The 24569-nt window shown below is 44.8% G+C and overlaps 1 protein-coding gene across 2 annotated transcripts in view; it reads left to right on the top strand.

The window, feature by feature from the left end:
- Nucleotides 1–24569, top strand: part of LOC128502385 (ankyrin repeat and fibronectin type-III domain-containing protein 1-like) — an 85094-nt gene that overhangs the window by 38989 nt on the left and 21536 nt on the right. Inside the window, exons 1-2 of one of the 2 annotated variants that reach the window (XM_053472179.1) lie at nucleotides 13201–13372; nucleotides 17772–17900. In XM_053472179.1, the coding sequence (XP_053328154.1) occupies nucleotides 17869–17900 (32 nt within the window). In that variant the 5' untranslated portion in view covers nucleotides 13201–13372; nucleotides 17772–17868. Of the gene's footprint in view, nucleotides 1–13200; nucleotides 13373–17771; nucleotides 17901–24569 lie in introns of those variants that run through there. The other variant, XM_053472177.1, reaches the window with a different exon arrangement.

Raw genomic sequence — 24569 nt, forward strand, 5'->3', positions numbered from 1 at the left:
CTCTATGTCCATCTATCTGTCTATTAAGATACAGTTTTCAACATAATCTGAAGGGGCGAACGGCCATTCACAACGGGATAGGATTACAGAATCTTCACTGCCGCACTGTGTGCAGGGAACGGGAGCTGGAATATCTGCCCCGTTTAGCTATTATTGGCTGTATGAGATCCTAACTTGGAATGTTGAGTTGTAGATAAGCAATTTTCCCTTATATATCCCTCTCATTATAGTCCATGAAAGACAGAATTGACTAGATAGAGCAGTGGCAAAAGAAAACGTGTGTTTTTTAAGACTGTTTCATGGGACTGGGGTGCTTGTTCTTGAATACCGCTAATCCAAGAAGAACGCTCCAATGTCTTGGTTTTATATAAAACTACAAATTGAGGTTTTAAGATTAAAGTGGTGACCGAAAGATATTGATTTTGTTTCCAGTTTTACAGTTCGGTTTTTGAAACCATACCATGGCTCTTATGATGATAAATTACCTCTATTAGACCAGAGCAGATATTAAACCAAATGTAATTCGTTTTAGGCAATCCTCAATATGTTTAATCCACGCTTTCCTTTGTCATGTCCTTCTTTATGTCAGGATCTGTAAGCTCGGTTCTGTTCCCATTCCCCGTTCCGTTGAGAAGTAGAATGCGTGGCTTACCCGCTGGGTGCAGCTACTGCCAGAGACCGGCTCTGCTCAGCATGGACGGCACGGCCTCGAGTGCCTCATATATTAGGAAATGGAAACAGAGAAGCGCGTATAGCTGCTGAACAACAAAAAAGCCTGACAACTAGGAAGCAAGGGCTAAAAAATGTAGGATGGAACAGAGTAAGAGGAACTGTACTTCAAAACATGGCAGTTTGGGAATGTGATAAGACTGAATGTTCATTGCTTCGAGTCTCTGGAGGTGCACTCCAATTACCGTGGCAGCTGTCTGAATTTCACTCGCTACACATCTCTCGTTCCTCAGTTCCCACTTGAGCGGAGAAGTTACTTTCAAAAATTTGGGTCCCTTACCTTGTTCTTATCATCTGCCAAGTTGGCTTCCATTAAATCCCCGGCCTTCTTTTTGAACCAACTTGGCTCAAATTATTATCTATTATCTTTTTTGCTTCTTCCAAATAATACATTAACTATTACACCGCTCCTGCAGGCTTATTTTCACTGTCCAGCCTTCTGGCATGGCAAGTGTTCATTGTATGGGGGGCATAGAGAAATGGTGGGGCAGGTAGGGAATATTTTATAAATATTTTTTGTAATAATTATTGTATAATTTATACATTTTACAATAAAACCAGAGACTTAATTTACACAAGAAATTATTCTTCAACCGTATCGTGGGCACATGTACTTTTTCAATGAAATATTTTGCTGGACACTTAAAAATGTGTTATGTTAACAAACCATGAAAAAGAGAGTGTTTCTTTTAGCGTAACCATAATAAATCCTCTAAATTAGAACGTATGGGTCTATGGATCATGTACTTCCGCTAAAAAAGATCAATTTGCGGTGGGATAGAAAAGAGGGTATAATAAAAAATAGCCCTTGGGAGGTACAGAGGCGGCTGAGACCACTTCACCCTTTATTCTGTACCGTGTGGTATGGAAAGAGTTAAAATATGAAAAATAATATGAGACACGGCCCTTTCTGAGCCTTCCCTGCCAATCGCGGGCCCAGTGTTATGAGGCGTGAAAAAATAATTATAATAAAACCCTCTCAGGGGTACACATTTCCCGCATGACCCCCCAGCCCACTGGGATTAGGGGGTTAAATGAATTTAACCCTCTGGACTGATATGAGCCATCTGGTGGGTTCAACAGTAAAATGGTAATTTAAGAGAGAACCACCTTACAGAGCCATTGAATGTCAGAAAGTACATTTCTGTTTGGCAAATCCTATCTGTTCCGATGTATATTCTTGTAACACTTGGCTTGGAAAAAGTCATGTGGAATTTTACCAGCCAGACACTCATTTCAGGAGCCAGTTTGTTTTTTTAGGGGCTGTCGCCTTGGAAATTAGTATAAAGCACACACAAAGTGGGCACAAGAACCAAAAATTCAGATGCCATGGAGAAAGTCTCCTGCCCCAGAATACTGATTCCTGGTCCCTGGTAGAATGTCTGCTTTTAGGCGAACTGTGCATTCATTCTTATATATACATTTTAATAACTTACATTTAGCTTGAATGTCTGGCTGTCTGAATGTGATGGGACTGGGAATCCAAACACAGCAGTAGCTCCCCTCGGCTCACAAACACCGACTTAAGACACAACGATGTCCACGTAACATTGCATGGAAATCCTCGTGTGCTAAGTCTGCTGTTTTGATGAATAGACCCCATTGATGGCACGCAGCAGATAAGGGTTCTGGGTAATGATATGCAAATCGCCAATTGGCACTTGTGTTTTTCTTACTTTGACATATTACTGTTGATATTATGTGCTGCCGAGGTCCATGTGTCTGCGCACGTTTGTTTCTTTAGGCTGCCGCCGGAGCTCCAGTGTCGGTCGGCAAACAGATTTTTTGAAAAATATATATCAAGTTTATTTAGGTTTCCTTGCCCCAGCCTCCCTCTCGTTTTGGCTCTTAAGTACGACTCTGCCACAAAAATGTGACTCAGAGATATTAAGACATTCCCACTAAGTAGACGCTGGTAATTATTTTTTTTTTAAGAGCCAGCTGTAGTTTGAGCAACAGACTGAATCACTCCATGGAGTTTTGGAATCACGGGGAAGCAGAGATGGTTGTGTTTACCCAAAGCGGCGCTCGCTCATTCCTTCAGGGTGCCTGAGGTCAGGGGCTGTAGCTCTCGTTTCCATGCTGGGTATCGGGTATTCCCCTCTGTGTTTTGCGGCGAGGTGGGCTGTGTGTTTGTGTTTTGTGGTGAGGAGTCCTGCGTGTGTTTTGTGGCGAGGTTGCCTGTGTGCAGCGCTGAAGGCTGGGAAGGTGTAAATAAGATGGAATTCTCACAGATTCCATACGAGCGGCTTTATTCGAAACCCTCCCGTGCGGTCAGCTCACAACTTGCCAAAATATAAGAATAAAGCATAATAAAAAAATATGCCTGGCCAGCTAACACTGAGAAATAGTCTGTAGGTGGCTTAGAGTAATGGAAGTCGTGCAGAAGTAACCGGAGAGCGCCTGTCGGTTACTCCGGCGTCACACAACCTTCTCCAAAAGGAAGCTGAACAGTCACAACGCCGGGGTCCAGCTGGTACCCTGAAACAGATGTTACGAGAACTAACAGCTCCATGACATCATTATACGGGAACTGGATGCCATGTTGATATTAAACAATGTAAAGAGATCATAAAAACAGTGATTGCATTATTTGCGAGGTCGGTTTACACATGGTTAAAATCCCAGTTTAGCATCTGTGACAACTGCCTGCACAGCAGAACAATGAGTCAGAGAACTCTGACGAGGGACTGTTCTTGGCAGGTATGTTTAGCTTCCCGGGGAAGAAACAGAGCGTGTCATTATGCTGGCTTTTCATTAGCGTTTCATCGCAGGTGGGGATAATTATTGGGGAGATCCGCATACAGGTGAACCACATACAGGTGAACCGCATACCGTGCCCACCTTAGAAATCAGAGCTACACCTTTCAGCACAACAATCCCCATTCGTACAAACACTCTGCATTCCTTAGTGTGCACTCGTTCATGGTCACTCAGCAGTTGTGCTGCGTGGGGCTGTAGCGGGAGAAGTAGTGTAGCGGCTGTTACTTATGATCAGTGATTGTCTTATACAGTGCTTCTCACGGTGACATAGTGGGTTGCAGACCATTTAAAATGTATGATGGGGCCTCAGGCCAGAATGAAGAACTCGTCACCTGGGCCGGGTGGCTGCGGAAGAATTCTTTTCAGGTTCACTCCCGGCCCGTGGAACTCTCGTTATAAAGATCGTTAGTTTAGAACCCCAAACTGACGTCCCAGCGCAAACGCGGATTTATTTTCAAAAAACTAACTTTACCAGCACAGCTTCAAATCCCAGAACTACGGGACCCACCTGAATTGCCCATATTCACTGGGTATAAAACGTCACACCGTATGTTCAGGATCACCTTATAACTACCCCCAGCACATGGCAAACGTTTGGGAAATGTAGAAATAGGTTGGATAATGATAATAAGTTAGAATCTTGTAACTTTTGTATAAATAATTTCGTGCATATTAATTACAAACCATAGGGTACTGATAATATAAAAGTGTTAGCAGCTCCCCTTTAAATCCCTGTATTGGATTAACCCCTAACATGTCTGTGTCCTGTGCCGGTACAATCACATAAATTATTTGTCAAAGCAGCCGGAATGACTTTTATACCAAAACTGCACCTTCCCTCCGTATAAAGCGACCGCGGCTTCCTGCTCGCTGGCTCATTTCTCCGGGATTCAGGTTCTGTTGTATTTGGCAGTAGAATCTGCTATACAAAGGTTATTATTATTATTATTATAATGGCTGCTGTCAGCCTCATACTGAATAACACGAAACCCAGTGAAATTAGCATTGGTTGATTTCTTTCTTCTTCATTCCATCTCCGTGCGTCCTTCTCATGAGAGGCCATGTGAGCCGACCTGCCCACAATCTCTCTTACATTGGAGACTGCTGACTCCACTTTGGTTTTGTTGTTTTTGCTGTTCAGCACCAAATGTTTTGATTCCTAATTTAAAATATTCATCCTGACAAGTCCCGAAACCTGCTGTCTCCTGAAGCCATTGCTGATGATGCTGGAGGCGACTTTCCGATCGCGTGCACCCCCCATGTGGATATCCTACTTGGGGACCGGCAATTCAGCTGACAGTTACTACTGTTCTACCTCGCTACCCGGCACAATTCTCCAGCTCCTCCGGAGAAACAGCTTACGAATAAATATACCTTCAGGAAAATGATGCCAGAAATAGGTTTCGTTATTTTAGGAATAGAACTAGATTGTAAGCTCTTTGATCAGGGCCCTCCTCACTTGTTGTTTCTGTAAGTCAAATTGTTATGATATAAACTACTAGTTATGTCTTGTCCACCCATTATACAGCGCTAGGGAATCTGATGGCGCTATATAAAACAATAATAGTAACTGTGCCCATGGTTCCTCTGCATTACAAGAAACACAACATAGGAGTACTTACCTCTGTATATGGGAGATAAGAGGTGGGTGTTTTTGTATTAGGAGGGGTGAGGGGTGGGTGTCCTGGTGTCTGTGTATTAGGAGGGGTGAGGGGTAGGTGTCCTGGTGTCTGTGTATTAGGAGGGGCGAGGGGTAGGTGTCCTGGTGTGTGTGTATTAGGAGGGGTGAGGGGTGGGTGTCCCGGTGTCTGTGTATTAGGAGGGGTGAGGGGTGGGTGTCCTGGTGTCTGTGTATTAGGAGGGGTGAGGGGTGGGTGTCCTGGTGTCTGTGTATTAGGAGGGGTGAGGGTGGGTGTCCTGGTGTCTGTGTATTAGGAGGGGTGAGGGGTGGGTGTCCCGGTGTCTGTGTATTAGGAGGGGTGAGGGGTAGGTGTCCTGGTGTCTGTGTATCAGGAGGGGTGAGGGTGGGTGTCCTGGTGTCTGTGTATTAGGAGGGGTGAGAGGAGGGGTCCTGGTGTCTGTGTATTAGGAGGGGTGAGAGGAGGGGTCCTGGTGTCTGTGTATTAGGAGGGGTGAGGGGTAGGTGTCCCGGTGTCTGTGTATTAGGAGGGGTGAGGGGTAGGTGTCCCGGCGTCTGTGTATTAGGAGGGGTGAGGGGTAGGAACACAGTGTTATAGTTAATTCTCAGCACAGATTTGTTAATCTATTTTGGATTTTCACATGCGGCCAACGACATTCTTAAGAGGTGCGAAAGAGCCTCCAATTATAATAAAAAGTCTCGGATTGCTGAAAACCTGTGGATACAGGGGTGTTAGGGCTGTGGATACAGGGGTGTTAGGGCTGTGGATACAGGGGTGTTAGGGCTGTGGATGCAGGGGTGTTAGGGCTGTGGATACAGGGGTGTTAGGGCTGTGGATACAGGGGTGTTAGGGCTGTGGATACAGGGGTGTTAGGGCTGTGGATGCAGGGGTGTTAGGACTGTGGATACAGGGGTGTTAGGGCTGTGGATACAGGGGTGTTAGGGCTGTGGATGCAGGGGTGTTAGGGCTGTGGATACAGGGGTGTTAGGGCTGTGGATACAGGGGTGTTAGGGCTGTGGATACAGGGGTGTTAGGGCTGTGGATACAGGGGTGTTAGGGCTGTGGATACAGGGGTGTTATATTTTAGCGCAGTAACCCATTCTCAGACATTTTGCAATCCTAGCTCTTCTCTAATAATAAGCTCTCTTTATTATTACGATAAAGTGTTTTGGGGGGGCTGATTGCTTTAAACATACACGATTTATGCCAAATTAGGTGCGGCCCCCATGGTTCCTGCATTGTGTTATTAAGACGATGCTTGACGTCGTTCTCCCCTCGCGGTGCTGTTCCGCAGCCTGGCTCCCTCCGCTCCGTCCTCGGCTTCTCTCGCAGTTTGTGTGGTCGCTATCAAGGGAGGTTCGCGTCGCTCCATAAAAAATAAAATTCATCAGCCGTGCTCCTGCCAAGCCCGTGTAACCACATCTCGGCACGGCTTTCCCCGTCATCACCGCCTCGGCTCCTTCAGCTTTCCCAGGGCTGCGAAAAGGCTTGCTTCTCAGAGCTGGCAGCGCTTGAATTGTTAGTATATAAGCTTGTATTGTGTTTGGGTGGTGTGTTACGGACCGGCATGTGTAATGTTTTGAGACTCCGTAATGCGTTCTTGTTAAACGCAGAATTATTGGGTTATTTGATGCTCGGCTAATATCCCTCAAACATCACTCAGTCGCAACTCAAACCTTATTATTTTAGTTGACTTTAGGGAAAATCCTCATACCCACCCCGTCGCTCTCCCAGAAAGGCTCAGTCACCTTTCAACCATGTTTGCTTTCACTCGAACCTCAGATATAACACTATGGCCAATGTTCTGTTTCAGTGCATTTTTCATTAAATCCATAGTGGGTTCCGTTTGTCAGATTTTTTTTATTATTTTTGTCTAATTTACTAATCTGGGCCAGGAACAGAATAATTCACTTCGTTAACAAGCAGTTTGGGTAAACTGCGTAGCGTTTCATTGTATGAAGATACATCGGGCTCGTCCTGCTCTCGTTTTTCATGTCCAATTTTTTTTTCTAAAGAGATTTTGGAAATTCCTTTTTTCAGCATTTTATTACCAAATATAAGGGACGTTGTAGAGTACGTTTTACACCTCCGTTCCCATCTTGAATGAATCGTAGGACAGGGGTTTGCTTGCAGGGCGCAGCTGAAGTCACCCCACTCCTCGGTTTCTCACGTTTGCCTGAAACAATAAAATCAGCCAAGTGTTTTGCAAACAGTGCGCGTCATTGTTCCCCAATCCACAGCCTCAGGCCGAAAGCGTCTCGAGCCTCGTGCCGCACGCCACCGCGGAATCAGCGTCTGCTCGGCTGCGGGATCCGGGCTCTGTGATGTAGCGCTGGGCGACGGCTTCCTTATTGTCCCGTCCCTAAACAGAAGCGTCACGTAACCGGCGTCTGAAGGAGAAATCTCATCGGAAAGATGATTCCGACCCACAGCTCGATGAATAACTGTGCCCCGGAACATGTGTAATAAAATGTAAGCCAAGATCTGATCAGGAGGATTGTTGTTGGAAAACGTATTTTAGACGCAGTTTATTTTGATCTTTGTAGGTATTTATAACACAGGATTCGTGTATTCTTTTCTGTGGTTGGATAAGACATTACGGTATTAGACAGCCCGAGGACGCTGTGCCTGACACGGCCGACACGCTAATTTAAATATCTCCACTATTTGTTATTTCATTATTTTTAAACCCAGGGCTATGGGTTTGGGAAGGCTTAATCAATACGTTTTACTTACTGTAAAAGTAAAATGCGGGGCCTTTTGGTGCAAAGTCGGAAGAGTCGTCTTATTACCATAGCAACAAGTGGAACTTTCCAGTTTGGAATATTACGTTGGTTACTATGGTGATAACACCTCATTTTGAAGATATAATACATAAGTGAATTTAAAAAAAATATTGGACAGCAAAGTTATCCTAATATTTTTGGAAAATATATATTTTTTAATCCTCTTCAACATTCAGACTCCTTCTGGCTACAAACCGTTTCGCTATTTTGTTTTTGTAAGAATGTTGCAGCAATAAAAGAGACTTTGTGTTTCTTTACAGATAACCAAGTCTCTGATTGTATGCGTAGGTGAATAATATAAATGAGGTGTATGCGGTAAAGAATTGGTGGTTAGTGACGAGCTCTGACATGCGCGGTACATGCAGCGCCTGGTTTAGGTGTTCAGAGCCCCTCCAAGCCCTGCTCAGCACGTTAGCTCTCCGTGTCTCGCATTAACGTGCGCAGCGCATGTATGTTTACGATGGGAATAGGGGATCTGCTGTCCTCATCCACCCAGAGAAGCCTCTGCATTGCAGCTGTCGGCAGTCGTAAGGTGTATAAAGCAGCCTGCGCATGATTTCCCAATCACTTCCCGGTATAATGAAAATAAGCGCACAAGCTTTTTGCCCCTGATGTTTGATCTTTATCCCCATGCTTCTTGCCTTCCCCTTATTTTGCTTTTCCTAAATTTAGTTCACTTCAGACACCAAATCCACCCAAGAATATTCCTCCGGCTCACTTACCTTTCTGTTCTTTTTTGTTAATTACTATGGCGGCAAAATGCACGATTAAACAAAATCTAACCATTATTCAACATCATTTTCCAGCAGTGTACGGGTGACGGATTTGATGGATGTGGAAGCCAGGCTTAGTGAGTGAATGGAAATGCATTATTATTTCACCCCGGTTTAGTCAGTATATATCCCTAGGGAGATTATATACAAGGGCTGCTGCCCCGTGGGGGTGTTGCATTGGGCGCAGTCGTAGGGTTCTGCATTCTTTCCGACTGCATTGCTGCTCATGCGAAGCCTGCAAGACCCGGCTAATTCCCCCCGGAATCCAAGACAGTTCTGGCGGAGTTGTCATTTTTTTTTCTTCTGAATTCAGGGCAACTTGGATTTCACAGAACTGGCTGTTTAAAAATAAATTTAGCGCAGGTACAGGTATCGCCTCCTTTCCAGGAACAACCAAAAAGCTTTGCCGGTAAGCGTTCACCTCTTCTCCTTTTACACAGTAATTGCCAGCGCAGCGCCTCCAACTGTGCCAGCGCCGGGCTGCCGTCTCCAAATGATTTCATAGATCAGAGCTTTGATTCGTATTCTTCGCTGCCTGCCCTGAACTTTGCTTTGTTACCGGCTTTTTTCTCTGCATTCATCTTGGCCTGACTTGACGTGAGGTTTTGATACGGGTTCCACTTTCAGATTCGCTTCCAGGATCTAGATCTTTTGAAATTTTTTTTTTGCCTCTGTTTTTCTTTTACCGCCGCGTGTAGAACGCCTCCACATACCCGTATACCCCTATGTGCACCGTCACCCTGTACACTGATACTGTTTGCCGTATACCATGGCAGTTCAGGGTGCTTTTTGCACGCTTACGTTGTGAAGACATATATTAGTGTTTATAGAAGATTAGTGATGCCCGTCGGTTCTGCGGGGGGTGACCTGTTTTCAGGAATCATTTTTCCGCCCCCCTCAGACCGTGACTGCGTCGGAGGAGGAGGACTGGCTTTGGGCTTTGGTGGGGTCTCAAGCTCCAATAATTCATCTTCCATAAATCTCAGGCTGTCCTCCTCCTGTCATAGTTCATGTGGTGACTTGTTTGTAACTTATACAGTTAACGAGGAAGATCGAAACAAAGATCACAGCGGACTCGGGTCTTACGTCCAACTGGAGACATCGTTTGTTTGGCATTATATTTCCGTTCCCCTTGTGAATCTGTTTACATGGAAAGGCTCCACGCGAGTAAGACAGAGAAATATATATCGGACATAATTAATAGATAACGTATTGGTGTCCAACCCCTTCTTCCCAATACTATGAAACCCAATAGAGCTTGGATCCCAGCTGGCACATATGTATGAAACAGTCATGTTGCCTGGTTACTGACCCTACCTTTCTTCACACATTCTATGATTGAAGATCCTCATTCCAAGTCATAACCCATATATATATATCTATATACACACACACGTTTATATATATACACACACGTTTATATATATACACACACACATTTATATATATATATACACACACACATTTATATATATATACTTATTGTATTATCTGTGAACATGGGAATATCATATGTAATGCTATGAATGACCGATAAGGTTTCGCTTCCATAGAAGCTGCCGGTACCTTCTTTGTAGGGAACTCATCGATAAACGTAAATCACTTCCGGCATCCAACGGTCTTTTTTTATTTTCCCAAAAAGGCGCTCTTTCTACTGGGGGGGGATGCATGTTTTCTGTGTAGCCGCAGGACAAACTCCCATCTAAATGCAGAATTTTGCCTGCAAGGGAAAACATTTAAAGAGGACCTGGGAATTTGGTTTTACGCAAAACCGCTACAGCAAAACCTATTCCTCGTTATAAATAATTGCGATTCTTCGTGATTTCTGCCTGTAAAATGATTGTATGAATATACATGGTATGAGTAATGTATTTCTAACACGCTGTATCAAATTCTCTAGTTAGCAAACAGATGTGCTGTTGGCATTCTAGCGTGTTAACGAATAAGTGCTTTACTGAGCTGAAAACGCACCTAGCGGTCACTGCGAGCCCCTGGGTTTGACTGAACGCCTTGTTTGTGGAGCGGCTCTGTGGATATCGTTCGGCTGTAGAGGAGAAACGCTCTGCATTATGCATTGGGCTGGATCTGGGGTCACCTCTAGAGCAGGCGGGGTCTCTCCCGGCACCGGACATAGAACGCAGGAACAGCGATAGAACGTAGAGTGCGGCGAACTGACGCGGCGCCTTCACCTGTATCACCACGATGTGCCACTCGCACGCGCTTCATCCACACAGCGACACGGGGAGAAACATTTCTGTGGAGAAATTCAAAATTGGAAACACGGCGGTGGGCATTCGGCCACCTTTCCTTTTGTGGTGTAATTTAGCTCTGCTTGACATCATCGGTGGCACGCAGTATGCTGCTGATTTCAGATAATTCAGAATATGGCCGTTTAGTTTTCCATTAAATACATCTCGCAGCGCTGCAATCAATATTGATTATGTAACACAGTAATTGGATCACTCCTTGATCTCTTTGATGATGTCATGAAAAAAGAACTCATTAAGTGGTGCCCTGCGTATGTGTACACAGAATGTTTTATCAACAAAAACAAGCCTGTATCTGGGCTGCGGGGGCCGGAGAGATTAAACATTTTACTGCTATTTCTGCATATTTGTTTTCTGTAAGTCTGATCGTTTTAAACGTATAACCGCTTTCAGAATGTTCGGCTCATCAAACCTGTCACAGCAATTAGTATTTCTTTTCTCTTACCTGGAGCTGACGGTCTCCGCGGTTACTATACAGGAGCTTCAACGGGGTTCGACCCCAAAAGGGCAGACGCAGAATAACTGATAATAAAATCACATTAAAGCATTATAGTCATGAGAAGAAACATTTAATGCAGCAGCTCGGTTATATTCCAACACAACTCACTATTCCAACACAACTCACTCACTATTCCAACACAACTCACTCACTATTCCAAGACAACTCACTATTCCAACACAACTCACTCACTAGTCCAACACAACTCACTCACTATTCCAAGGCAACTCACTATTCAAACACAACTCACTATTCCAACACAACTCACTCACTATTCCAACACAACTCACTCACTATTCCAAGACAACTCACTATTCCAACACAACTCACTATTTCAACACAACTCACTATTCCAACACAACTCACTCACTATTCCAACACAACTCACTATTCCAACACAACTCACTATTCCAACACAACTCACTCACTATTCCAATACAACTCACTATTCCAACACAACTCACTCACTATTCCAACACAACTCACTATTCCAACACAACTCACTCACTATTCCAATACAACTCACTCACTATTCCAATACAACTTACTCACTATTCCAACACAACTCACTATTCCAACACAACTCACTATTCCAACACAACTCACTCACTATTCCAACACAACTCACTATTCCAACACAACTCACTCACTATTCCAATACAACTCACTATTCCAACACAACTCACTCACTATTCCAACACAACTCACTATTCCAACACAACTCACTCACTATTCCAACACAACTCACTATTACAATACAACTCACTATTCCAACACAACTCACTCACTATTACAATACAACTCACTATTCCAACACAACTCACTATTCCAACACAACTCACTCACTATTCCAACACAACTCACTCACTATTCCAACACAACTCACTCACTATTCCAGCGCACTCACTATTCCAACACAACTCACTATTCCAACACAACTCACTCACTATTCCAACACAACTCACTCACTATTCCAACACAACTCACTCACTATTCCAACACAACTCACTCACTATTCCAACACAACTCACTCACTATTCCAACACAACTAACTATCGGAAATAAATACCAAAACATAAAAAAAAAAAGAAAATAAACTCAAAACATAAAACGATAAATAAACAGCACTTTGGGGAAATATATAAACTTTTAATCTGTAAAAAGTCACCTTTTCTAGTAGCTCTTGAAACGATTGACATCATTTTAAACGCGTGGTCTAAATATCCTAAAATAAGAACCTGAGGGTATACGATGCGGGTTTTTGCACTAGCGGATCCCACAGCTCATGGCAAAGCAACTCCCAACAGCAGGCTGAGAGTAATAAGAGCTTTAGTAAAACCACACCTGATAGGTTTAATTCGATTAATAAGAAGAAAGCTGTAGTTTTAAGAGGTGGAAAGAGCGCCCAGAATGTTATTTTATTGTGCGGGTCAGACATGTCGTCCTGGCTGAAGCTTGTGAGCTCGTTCTTGGCTCATTCTGTTCACCTGATCGCTCTCTTATCTTCTGTTTCTTTGGGTACCAAACAATGTCTTGTTATGTAAAAAAAGAAAAAAAAACTATTCAGTGAAACGGGAGAAAAAAAGAGTGAGATTCTTCAGTGTTGGAATCTTAGTCACATGGGGCCGTTATAGTCCCCCCCCTCTACCAGCTAATCTAGTTTCTATAGAAACAAGATTGGGAAAAAAAGACAGAAGGAGAGAGGTGCAGAAAACAGTGAGAACGAGAGAAAGAGGTGAGGGCAGAGCACAGAAAGCAGCGTCATGTTTCGGGGATATTGATGTTACGATCCGGCATGCAAATGGACAGCACCGGCGCCCGCTGCACACGGCGCTGCCACGCTTTCCGGCGATGCAGTTTGGTGTCCTGAACGTGGCTGCGAAGGTGGACACGGCGCAGCTCAGACTCACGCCAGGTAAGTGTCTGCTCTAACTCACGGAGCGGCTGTTAACATACGGGGTACGCTGTGTACTTGAGAGTAGGTGCTTGTGATGGCGAGGAAGGTTGTGGAAGAAGCGTAAGGTTAAACAGGCGGATTAATGATGGGTTGACAGATAGAAGGCTTCAGTTGCATGTTAATGTTGTGAGTGGCAGTTTGCGCTCTATGAAAGGAATCCCACGCTGGTGAACATAGGGTTAAAAGATAAGGACTGCTGTGTTATCAAGTTGTTACAAACCACAGGATTTGCAGAATTGGATACATGGGAGGCTGGAAACACAAGCCCCCCAGCACCGGCAGTTAACCCCCAACAGGTGGTAGGCACAGACTGCCCAGGTCAGGAGACTTCTGTCTTCTTCTACATATGCTCTTCTCGTTTGCTGCAAACTCCTGCCTGTCATTTTCACTTATTTATTTCCACGGTTTGATTTTGGTCCAGGAGATGTCCGAAGGATGGAGTTACAGCGAGCGGGTTAGGTTATGCTGCAATAACTCTTCTCGGGCTCAGCGAAGGTAACTCTTATTACCTTCCTCGCCTCCCCCTTCCCTTCCATCTGGTTTTGACGATGGTCAGAGCTTGCATTCACATCGTACCTTCCACCAGGAACGACGTGCCTCGGGAAGGTCGATCGAGCCGGCATTGGAGTGATTACAGGCTGGTATGTTTGGCAGAATGACACGCGTTCATAGTAACATAAATATTTCCCCATCTTATGTTTGTTACACACCAACCACATTCTTAAACATTATTGATGGGGACGTCAACTGTTACTATTATATATCACATGCCTACTAAATGTCTGTGGCTTTTTTATTCTGTGAGGTTTTTCGCTCACCTTTGGTAATTCTAACTGTGATTGGTGTAAGTGTAGATAAAATTTGCGGCCAACATATGTGTTACGCTGTAGCGATCCAGTACTTAATAGATGGGGAGGAATCGGGTTTTGATATTTACCAGCTCATCACAATTTTCAGTTGCATTTGTTTTGGTCCCCTGCCCCCCCCCCCGAGTATTAACTACACCAGAAGCCGTAACAGACACATCGCTACCGACCACACAATGTACCCCGGGGTAAGCGACGAGCGCCAGGCTTCTCCTCTCACCATGTATCGCTCAACCAAGTAGGACAAATCCGCTTAAACAGAAACCTTCACAGCCTTTAGAATCATGAAGAGTTCTCAGTAACGATGCCGACAACTTGTGCATTTTCCATTTCATTTGGTGTAATTGTGTTACAGGTCAGAACTCCTTTTTAAAAGTAATGGACTATTTTACCCAAGAGGAAAATGTGTCAAGACCAGCAGAACTAATCTCTGTGTGGATCTTGTCTTGACTACCAACCACATAACTGGTGGGGGAAGCCTTTAGCGCCCCCAGACCCTTTCCTAGGTTTACTGATCTCTAAAATGCACTTTAAATACCCTTAAACTCCTTTAGTAACACATTAAGGGCTTTTCTCACCCCGAGTTTGCGGTTATGGACCCTTAGAAAAAGACAGACAACCCGATTCACCTGAAATCATTCAACAAGAACAGCGAATGCCCAAAAGGAATCTGGAACGGCCCATCAGCATCAGAAATCTCGTCAGATATTAGCTTTGGGGATCCAACCCATATCGCCAGAAAGATTAATTCTAGCAAGGATCGCGGCCCCGGCTTTGTGTCCTGCGCGTTAAATTAATGCACGGAGCGGTCCAAATGCAAAACTTAATACCTTTTTAAAGAGACGTATGACGAAGGCGTTATTACTTAATATCGTTTTGCACCTGTTCTGTACTTTTCAACAGGTGCAAACGAAAAAAATGGCCCCTAGTCCAGGACTCTTCTGAAACCTCATCACTGCCGGCGTTTTACAGCCGCATCCAGCCCGGCTCTAAATCGGGGTGCAATCCGAGTAATAAAGATCACCGCGAGAGAGAACGTTCCTGACACTAAACGCTAAACCAGACCGCTAGCCCAAAGCCTCGTGTGAGGAAAGCCAACTGCAGAATAAATCTCTTACTGAAATTCATCTAGGATGGAGTTAAAAATCATTCAGCGGATTGAGATAGCGGTATATCTCACGGATTATCCGCGCTGAAAGGACCCAGGGAACTGCCTATCGCACAGCCGACCTCATGTAGATAAACTGTCATATTATCCTTCACCAGGAGACTTGGTGTGATTCCGATGATAAGATCCATTCGACCCACCTAGCCTGCCTGCAGAAATCCTGTACATGCTCTAATTTGGACTCACACAATGTAGCCACACAGTACATGTGATTGAGCCCACTCGTAACATTGTAACCTCCCGATCCCCTCACTGTATTAACCTCTACCACTTGTGCTGGAAGGCTGTCCCACTCATACACCACCCTCACAGTAAAGTAAAACATTACATTTTTGGTTTGAGTATCTCAGCGTGTGTTGCCAACCTGAGCCGTATTATAGTCAGCGGGATCCATAGTTCCATTGCCTGCCCAGTGGATCTGAATCCCTCCACCCTTGTCCATGTGATTGTATGGGAGCGAGTACCGCCGCCGTTGGCAATATATTCACGAAGCGGGAATATCTGGTGGTGTTTTTCTAATCTCGTTATTCAAGAGTCATGTATGGAAATCACATAAATCTTCAGAGAACAGAATGCGTGTCGCGTGATTCTTATTAAAACAATGGATACAGAATGCGGCGGCGCGATCTGGGGATGCCGTCCAGCAAGTCTAACGTGGATATTAAACAGCGAGGTTTATTCTATTTACAATACACGGAAAGGCTTTGCTGGTTGGCGTTGGGGGGGGGGGGGCGACATCAATCCAAATCTTATTTTGAGTTGGATGGTTGAAGGTTGAGAGGTCGCTGGTGTTTGTACTTTTTACATCCCGGTATAATATGCAATTATAGCTAAAGACTTTTCTAAAGTCCAAACACAAAGCATCCGGTTATCCCGAAGAACTAATGACGAATAGAATAGGGATTCAGTTCCGGATGCTCCGGTTGGGTTATGCTTCCATATGCTTTCTGGCTACCTCTCGATGTACTTGTATAGCACCCTGGTTAGGAAGCCAGTCGCTCCCGCGAGGTAATAACGGGTTAGCTGTATAATGGATGTTGTGTCCGCCGCACTCCTCTGCCGGAGCCGAAACACACATCACAGCGGCCCACGGAGCGCGAATGTGCCGAGTCCCCTCTTTTCATAGCCTATTTTGACAACCGGCTGACATCACAAATCCCAGATAATCATTCGGGCTGACAACTCGAAACAAGATCTGAAATTCATACTGAACTTTAGAGATAAGAAATTCTAACGAGCGCTTTCAGAAGTCTCAGGCAGGTCCAAAAACATACCCTGTCACCTCGTCATCGGCGTACGTAGTGCTCCCGGCGCAGGCACAAATCCGGGTAAAACACTTTATTTAGTGTGACACGAAATGCTTCATCTAAGCGGTGCTGTGTCTGCCGCGGCTCCTGTATCGGCAGCTAAATTATCGAATCTATAAAGCGAACGCGAGACGTAATAATCCTAATGACATGATTGTAATCGTCTTTGGTTTTGCCGTTTGCCTTTATTCACTAGAAGGCGTGTGTGAATAGTGTGTGAATGTGGCTAAAAGCTGGAACCGATGGGCTTTTTTAACCTTATGTAACGGTATGTACCCATGATAAAAAGGAAATGTGCCCCCCCGGGCATTATAGCGGCCCTGGACCACAACTGCCAACGTGCTACGTGTTGGAGGGGCATGCAAGACGTTGTAGTTCATATATATATATATATATCGGAGATTCTGTCACACTATATGGGCATATATCTCTTTGCCTGACACTACGTCAAGTTTGGCAAGCCCTATCTCATTTTTTCTAAGGGTTCCCTCAGAGCCTTAAGTGACCCCATGCCTGCCAGTCTGCAGATAACCTGAAAGAAGCCCCTGCTTTAAAACATAAAGGCAATAAAACCTGCCCAGGACATGAGAATGCCCCACGAACGTGTCTGTACCCAGCCATGAGGTTTAATAATAAAGTTAAGTTGCGGTTGTGTTGCGGCTGTGTACGGCGGTGACCGTGCCCGCGTGTGACTGCCGATACGATGTTTGTTACATATGCTGGTACGCTGCACATCTGCCATGATTCATCTCTGTACTGCGGTACATTCTGTGCAAATGCACTATAAATAGCCGTCATACAATGCAGCGCTCCACCATTCCCCCAACCTCTGTTATTTAAGCCTGGAAGAGACAATTGTTTGGTTTTTATGCCGTATCCTGGAGATTTCTGGTACTTTGCAGGTCCGGTGCGAGGCAGGAGCAGGTGGAACCAGATCAACCCACTTGGTCCTGAGATAACGGGAAATCATCCCAAATTCCGGATGGAGATAAAGTCTTAATCTTCTCTTCCTGCAGGTCCCTTGGGGGGTTTTCAAAGTTCACCCATCGTTTGTCCTTCAAGGAGAGGTCTGAGAAAAGAAACGATGCGGACTTGGCACCTCTGGAGCAGCCGATGTTCCGGCAAAGATCACTAAGCATTGAATGGTGAGACGGAACTGTCCACATCCTTGTTGATTTTGGTTAATGCATCAATGAACATATATCTGTTTACAATAGCTGGTTAGTACTTCATACCGATTGTTAATTCCAGTTAAAAATGTTCCTGAGCTTTGGGGAAATGTTTGCCACACTCCAGTTCGAGTCACCAAGGGCTGAGATATTGCCTTTGGCCTCATTCAGACAGCGATTCAGGACCATCCTGGAACTGGCCGTCATAGATAACATCTGATTTTAGTTAAACATTGAAGCCATTCTTGGCTCCTACAAATCCCAGCAATGTTGCCCAACTTTTTAAAGTTTTTAGAGAACTCTGTGGATGCGCCATCTCTTGGGTTCCTGCAGAATCAGATTGGTCGCGGTAAATGCCATGATAGCTCCTAAAGTATACAAAATGTGTGAGCCCCTGGGGGTGAATTACTATGATTTTGATAATAAGAGTCTTGATGAAGAAGAGTTCCTATGGTCCAGCCTGCTGCTTAGTGATCAGTTTGCCGTACGATGCGTTATATTAGAAGTAACTGACAAATATGGGGTTAGACGATAAGTTTCTTGGTTTTTCATTGTTTCACAATTTAAGCTGCAGGAGAAGGCGCTGCTACTTTGGATGATATGAGAAGTGAGTGGGTTAGAGAAAAAACTTTGTGTGATTTTGGGGTCCAGGCGTACAAGGCAGCTTTGTACCTTCAGAGACGGTAAAGGGACGACTATAAGGCTGGGAGTAGGGAGCCATAGGCCATAGTAGTGTCAGGAGGGCATTGTTGGGGTCTGTACGGTGATAAGGGTTGGAGCGTGAGAAGGAGTTGAACCACACGGGACTGTCGGTCACTGTATGCATTTTAGATTTGTTCTTCAAGTAACCAAGAGCCCGGACAGGGTCTCTGCCGCGTCCATCATGTGAAGAGACAGAAAGGAGACGCTTGGTTACAGAGAACCTTAAGGGATTCGTTGGTTCCTACAAACACGTTTCTCTGTCTCTGGATGGACGTGTCCTGAATACCCACGTGTCTCCTTTTCACAACACAGATTACTGTTCTTTTGTGACTCAGCCAATTGTCCTATTTGCCTTCACGCCGGCAAAACGCTGTACTTTAAAAGAAAATATCCTCTGGAAATCAGTGGCGTGCCATTTGGTGCATACAGCTGGAGATAGGATGATCTTACGACGTAAGTAACTGGTGCCAAATCTGAAAAGTAGTCTCATCAACATAGTAGCCAGTGGAATGCTGATTGGACGAGTCCATTAGTTGCTATAGCGATAAGACCACTTTTCAGAATTTGCAGCAGAATCTCTTCTTTATTTTTACCGCTTGTTGTCGCGTATAAATACTTTTACATTTCAGAGCCACAGTAAGTATTAAAGGCTCACAAACCCAACGACTGCGGCGTCTGGACACGGCTGTGGAGCGGGGACTTTATAATGTGATAAAAGTGCTGAGTTCCATAGTTAATATTTATATTTGCGTTATAAAGACAATAGAGCCGTTGTCATTTGGGCCGATCCCTGTTTCTTCTCCTCCTTCTCGTAACAAGCATCATTATCATTTTGCCAAGTTACTCCCCCACCAGGTAATTCCCCCCGAGGGTCCTGATTCTGGGACCTTGATGTATTCCTTGGAAAATAAGGTTCAAAAGAAACATTTTTGTTCCCATAGATCTTCATGTCAGATGAAACAATGCGAGATTGTATTGGCGACCATGGTTTATTTTTAGAGGGGCTGATAAAATACACCTTCCTTGCAGATCTGCCCCTACCCTGTTACTATTTACCATGTGAAATCGGGGCAGAATGTTCCAGCACGCTTATCCATCATTATTTTACACAGCACCTTCATATTCTGCAGCGCTTTACTATGGGATACAGAACAATAAAATGTTTGTTTAGCCCTAGAATACCCTAAAAATGGCAATAAGCGGCTGCTCTGGCCAGGGTACAACAGGGCAAAACATAGTGCCAGAAGAGCACGGACTGTAACGAGCCATCATCTTCATTAATTCATGTCCTATTCTCACCGGATAGATTTCCTAATATATCATTTTATAAAGAATCCATTCTCTGTCGTATAGAAATCTATTTAAACGCCTCTATGAGCCCCTCGTGCTTCCCAGTAGGATGCGGCACACAAAGCGTTATGGATAAGGAGGTCGGCAGTTTGTTTGTTTGGATAATTGGTGGGTTTTCATCAGGAAAACGATGATATGAGTCAAATACGACACTCGCTGTGTGCTTTCCAGCATATGACACACAATATGGCGTGCTTTCTGCGGATCGTTCTGAGGCTCCCGCTTTCACGTGAGGCCGGTCTTACTAGCCCACAACTAGCCCACGAGTCATTTTTAACATGAATACAAAAATACCACCCGAGGACACATGTGATAGAGCCGCGGATGCGTTTCATTCGAAATATGGTGACTTGAATGTGAAGTCGCGAAACGTTAAAGCATGACATGTTTACCATTCCGCTTAGTAAAAGAGAGGCCAGTCTGTGTTCTGCGTTCCCACCAAGGTAAGCCGTCCGCCGATAAAAGACTCCTCGCAAAAATCTATTTTTTACCATTTTTAATAATTAACCTATTCAGTGCAGAATTGCTCACCTTTGGGGGAACGGGGCGCTCCTCGGGCTCTTCCGCGTGGTTGCTGTCCTTCATTTTAAAGCAACAGCGACCTTGTGCTTGGAAGAGCAGGCTTTGTATTTATCTTTATGTTGTTGGGATTCTATAGCTTTCCTATATAGCTTAGAAGATGCCCCCCCCATTCTCCTTCAGCCGCTCTGCTTCCTAAAGTAATGCCGTCTGGGATCCGCCGCCGCGCATGCCGCACGGGATTTTGGATGAGAACCGTGTTCCTGCGGATTGCGGTGTGTGAAAGTACTTTGTGGTGGGCACGCAAGCCAAAAGAGAAGCCGGGGGGAACGGCGTACGGACAGGGAGAGAGATAAACACACAGAGGCTTCGCTCCCGTTCTGGGAAACGTCCGCGGGGCCGCGGTGGGAAGAAGGAAAGCGAGCTGTCCGGTTAGTGGTTCCCCGTTCCTGGTTCCTCGTTAATATCTTTCGGAAATAAGAAATGGTTTACTTTGTTTTTACTCTGTGCAATAATACCGCGGGACACAAACATCCCGTCGGGCGCCAACAATTCATACCCAACATACTTTACGGCTTCGGCCAATCCGGTGCAACCCGAAAAAATAGAGGCTGCGTTTCCAATCAGAAATGTTTCATTCAGCGCCTCTTCGCTTTAGATTATCGGAGGGGCCGGGGGATTAAACTGAGATTTTACAAGGAATTCATTTTTAACTCAACATTTGGTTTGCCCCAAATTTTTTCTCTCCCCTTTACGTAGTGGATACAGTGAGTGTAACTGCTGCTGATACCCAGTCGGTATTTGGTGATATATCCTCGGTCTGCTGCGTAGTGACTCTGCGTATGCACAGACGGCACTTATTTCACATTTTATTCCTTATTCTTTTTTCATTATTATGGTTCATGGTCACAGAAAGAACGCCCCCCCCCATTATTATTAGGATTTATTTATCAATCTCGCTAAATAAAATCTTGTAGCAGCGGGACAGCCATAGATTAATATAAAGTCACATGTACAACCATTGCTCGTTTAGTTTTAGATTAAATTGCTTGCCCCTTGTTCATTCTGCCGGGTTCTCACGTTAATTGATTATACTTTTTGCTGTGGAAATGGTTATGACTGGTTATGATGGTTAAGAGCCTCTTAAACATGGCTGCCGAGGGGATTAACGGAGACCCGGAGGTCCGCCGGCCAGCGTGTCACCGAAGTGTTTAACGTCAGCCGGAAGAACATAGCCAGCCACCATCCAAGAATTCATAACCAGGGAAAAATACCCTCCGTGGTGCCTGATTTGGGCGTTTGGAGGATTTATTATGGCTGATGGTTCAGAATTGTCAGTCAGTCCTTTTGTAATGTTAAAGAGTGATGTAATAAGCAAAAGAAATAACTTCGCTAAACATCACTCTTATTGTCCAAATAAAAGTAGGATATTATGGTTTTGCTTTGGCTGAGTTTTTAGATACCTCGTTTATGGCTTCCATCTGTTTAGCGTCTGTGTGGCGTCCATCAAAGCAACACAAAGTACAGCCAGATCTCCCCATATTACCGCTGAAAGTGACGCTCCAGGGTATTATTTGAAAGCCGGTGAATGATCACATTAGGCATCCTTTAGCCAATTGCTGTAGAGCCATTGGGCAAACTCTTTGTAAGGGTTTCTTACTGGGCTATGAGAGTCTGGAAGGCGTTTCCCAAAAGCAATAGGGAACAAATTAAAGCCAACATTAACCTGAAACTGCCCCGTCCCTTATATCATATATCGTATATCATATAAGGGACTGAGCCCTATAGTCACTGCCATTTATGATGCTTTGGGCAGCGACGTCCCGGCCGGTGTTTCCTCGTGTATCTGGTTGGGCCCGTGGGAGCCGGAAGCACTCGCTTCTACATATTCATACTTTTTAAAAGCTTTATGCAGAAAGAGTTTGGGAAACAATGGAACATTTCATACCGAGGTTACACGGCAGCCCTGCAAGTCATCACAGGTTTTGTGTGTATGGAGCTTGGCATCTTTAGTCAATTCACGGCATAAAGAAGATCTAATGCTGCGGTGCTGCAGGGGTGAGGGCCGCTGCGGTGCTGCAGGTGTGAGGGCTGCTGCGGTGCTGCAGGTGTGAGGGCCGCTGCGTAGCTGAAGGCGTGAGGTGCAAGGGCCGCTCCAGGACCAGATTAAGGTACTGTCACAGTTGGTAATTAAGGAATAGTGTAGGAGAAATGGCCATCACATCTGCACTCCCTTGTTCCGAAACAGCAGGGGGCGCCAGAGGCATGTGCAGCCGCCATTGTAGGGATACGACGGGCACCGATGGTCAGGTTGTTCGTATTTGATGATAACTTTTACAGTTGAACTGAAGCGTCTAGTTTTAGAATAAAGAACAGGTCAGACTGTCGTCAAATGTTTTTCTTAATATGTTGCCGTTTTAGACTTTTGTTTAGTGGTTATAAGGGGCGGGTGGGGATAGTGAATAATTATTAGTCTTTATTTAATGAATTAGAAAGCAGATAAGGGGGGAGATGTTACTAATATGAGGCAGTGTAGTTGGGATAATTCTGGTGCTATAAGAACCCTCTGTGGAGATCGCAGCACTTTGCACCAGAATTGCTCTTTGTGTCATAGATTGTAAGCTCTTTGATCAGGGCCCTCCTCACCTGTTGTCTCTGTAAGTCAATTCGTTATGTTACATGCTACTTGTTATGTCCTGTCCACCCATTGTACAGCGCTACGGAATTTGATGGCGCTATATAAAACAATAAATAATAATAATTAATTAATATCCTTAGTCTGCCGCTGCTGGACCACGCCGAACCAGGGACATAAAGCATGCTTTGTAAAAGTAGACTGAGTGGGGATTGTGGGAGTTGTAGTCCAACCTAACAATTACAGGAAACGCATCCATCTGATGAATTGCTGTCCAGCGCCCGCAGTGCTGTCCTGCGGTATGTGTGTAACATCACAGAAGGACGGACGCTCCGGGAAGCAGGGAAGCACTTTGGGGGCCAGTGCTTGCTTTATTTAACAGGACATCCTAGCCCATTTTTTTATGAATAATACAATCCATGTTGCTGGGCCCATAATGTATTTTTTCATGCAATGTACTATCAATTCTTTCTCTTCATGCCCCGCCGGGGGCTGTAGTTGTAGAACTCATACAAGCAGGGAGTCAAATGGCTTGGTGGGATCTTGTGGCCAGTGAACTAAGTCGATGGCATTTATTGGGGGGGCTAAATCTGTAGTGCTGATACTGCTTTTAAGACAGTACGTATTAACATATGGTGGATTCCATCGCGGGTAATAACACCCTCTGGGCAGGTGAGGATTCTGCTGCTTTTTTGTAATTAACATTATACATACAATACATACACATTTGGAACGTTTTGAGCGGCCGCTGAGACTCACGGCTCCGGTGCTAAGGATAGTTAGAAATATACCGGACGGATCATTTCTCGTGGTTACGCATTTATTCCACCCTAGGGGTTCCAGAAGTCGTCCTAAACGACAATCTGTCCATAGGTTCCCACAGCTTTAGCAGAAGAAGCCCCCTATCATCAGGGCCTGAATCCACAGAGCTGCGACGAAACGCGACGCGACCACAACGAGCAACTAAAGGGATCAGAATTCTGCAGCTTGGGTCACGGCCGAATTAGAATTCCCTTCATTTTTACACTTTAGCGATTATGGGAACCCACGGAACGCTCCTGTCCTTTACTCCTCGTGTATTTCTTAATCAGTATAGCCCTGCGTCGCCTTATTGTTTCTGGATTAAACAATATGGCCAACAATTACTAAACACTGACATTTAACACTAACATTTACCATTCAGTCCAGGATGTCAGCGATCAGACATTACCACATCTGATGGGAATCCATTCTGTATATTCACCTATCTTGTAGCAGACTATACACCGGTTCCCATTCCCTACTCCAGTTTCTCAGCCTGTCTCCTTATTCATTTCATTTGGTTAAAAACGGTTTCCATCCCCTCACAGCGGAGCATAAAGAGCCAAAGCTTTATAACTAACCAGAGACCGGAGAACGCGTAACGGCTCCACGGAAGGGTTAAGCAAGGAGCGCTTCAC

The sequence above is a fragment of the Spea bombifrons genome, chromosome 7 (assembly GCF_027358695.1).
Source record: "Spea bombifrons isolate aSpeBom1 chromosome 7, aSpeBom1.2.pri, whole genome shotgun sequence".
Lineage (NCBI taxonomy): Eukaryota > Metazoa > Chordata > Amphibia > Anura > Pelobatidae > Spea > Spea bombifrons.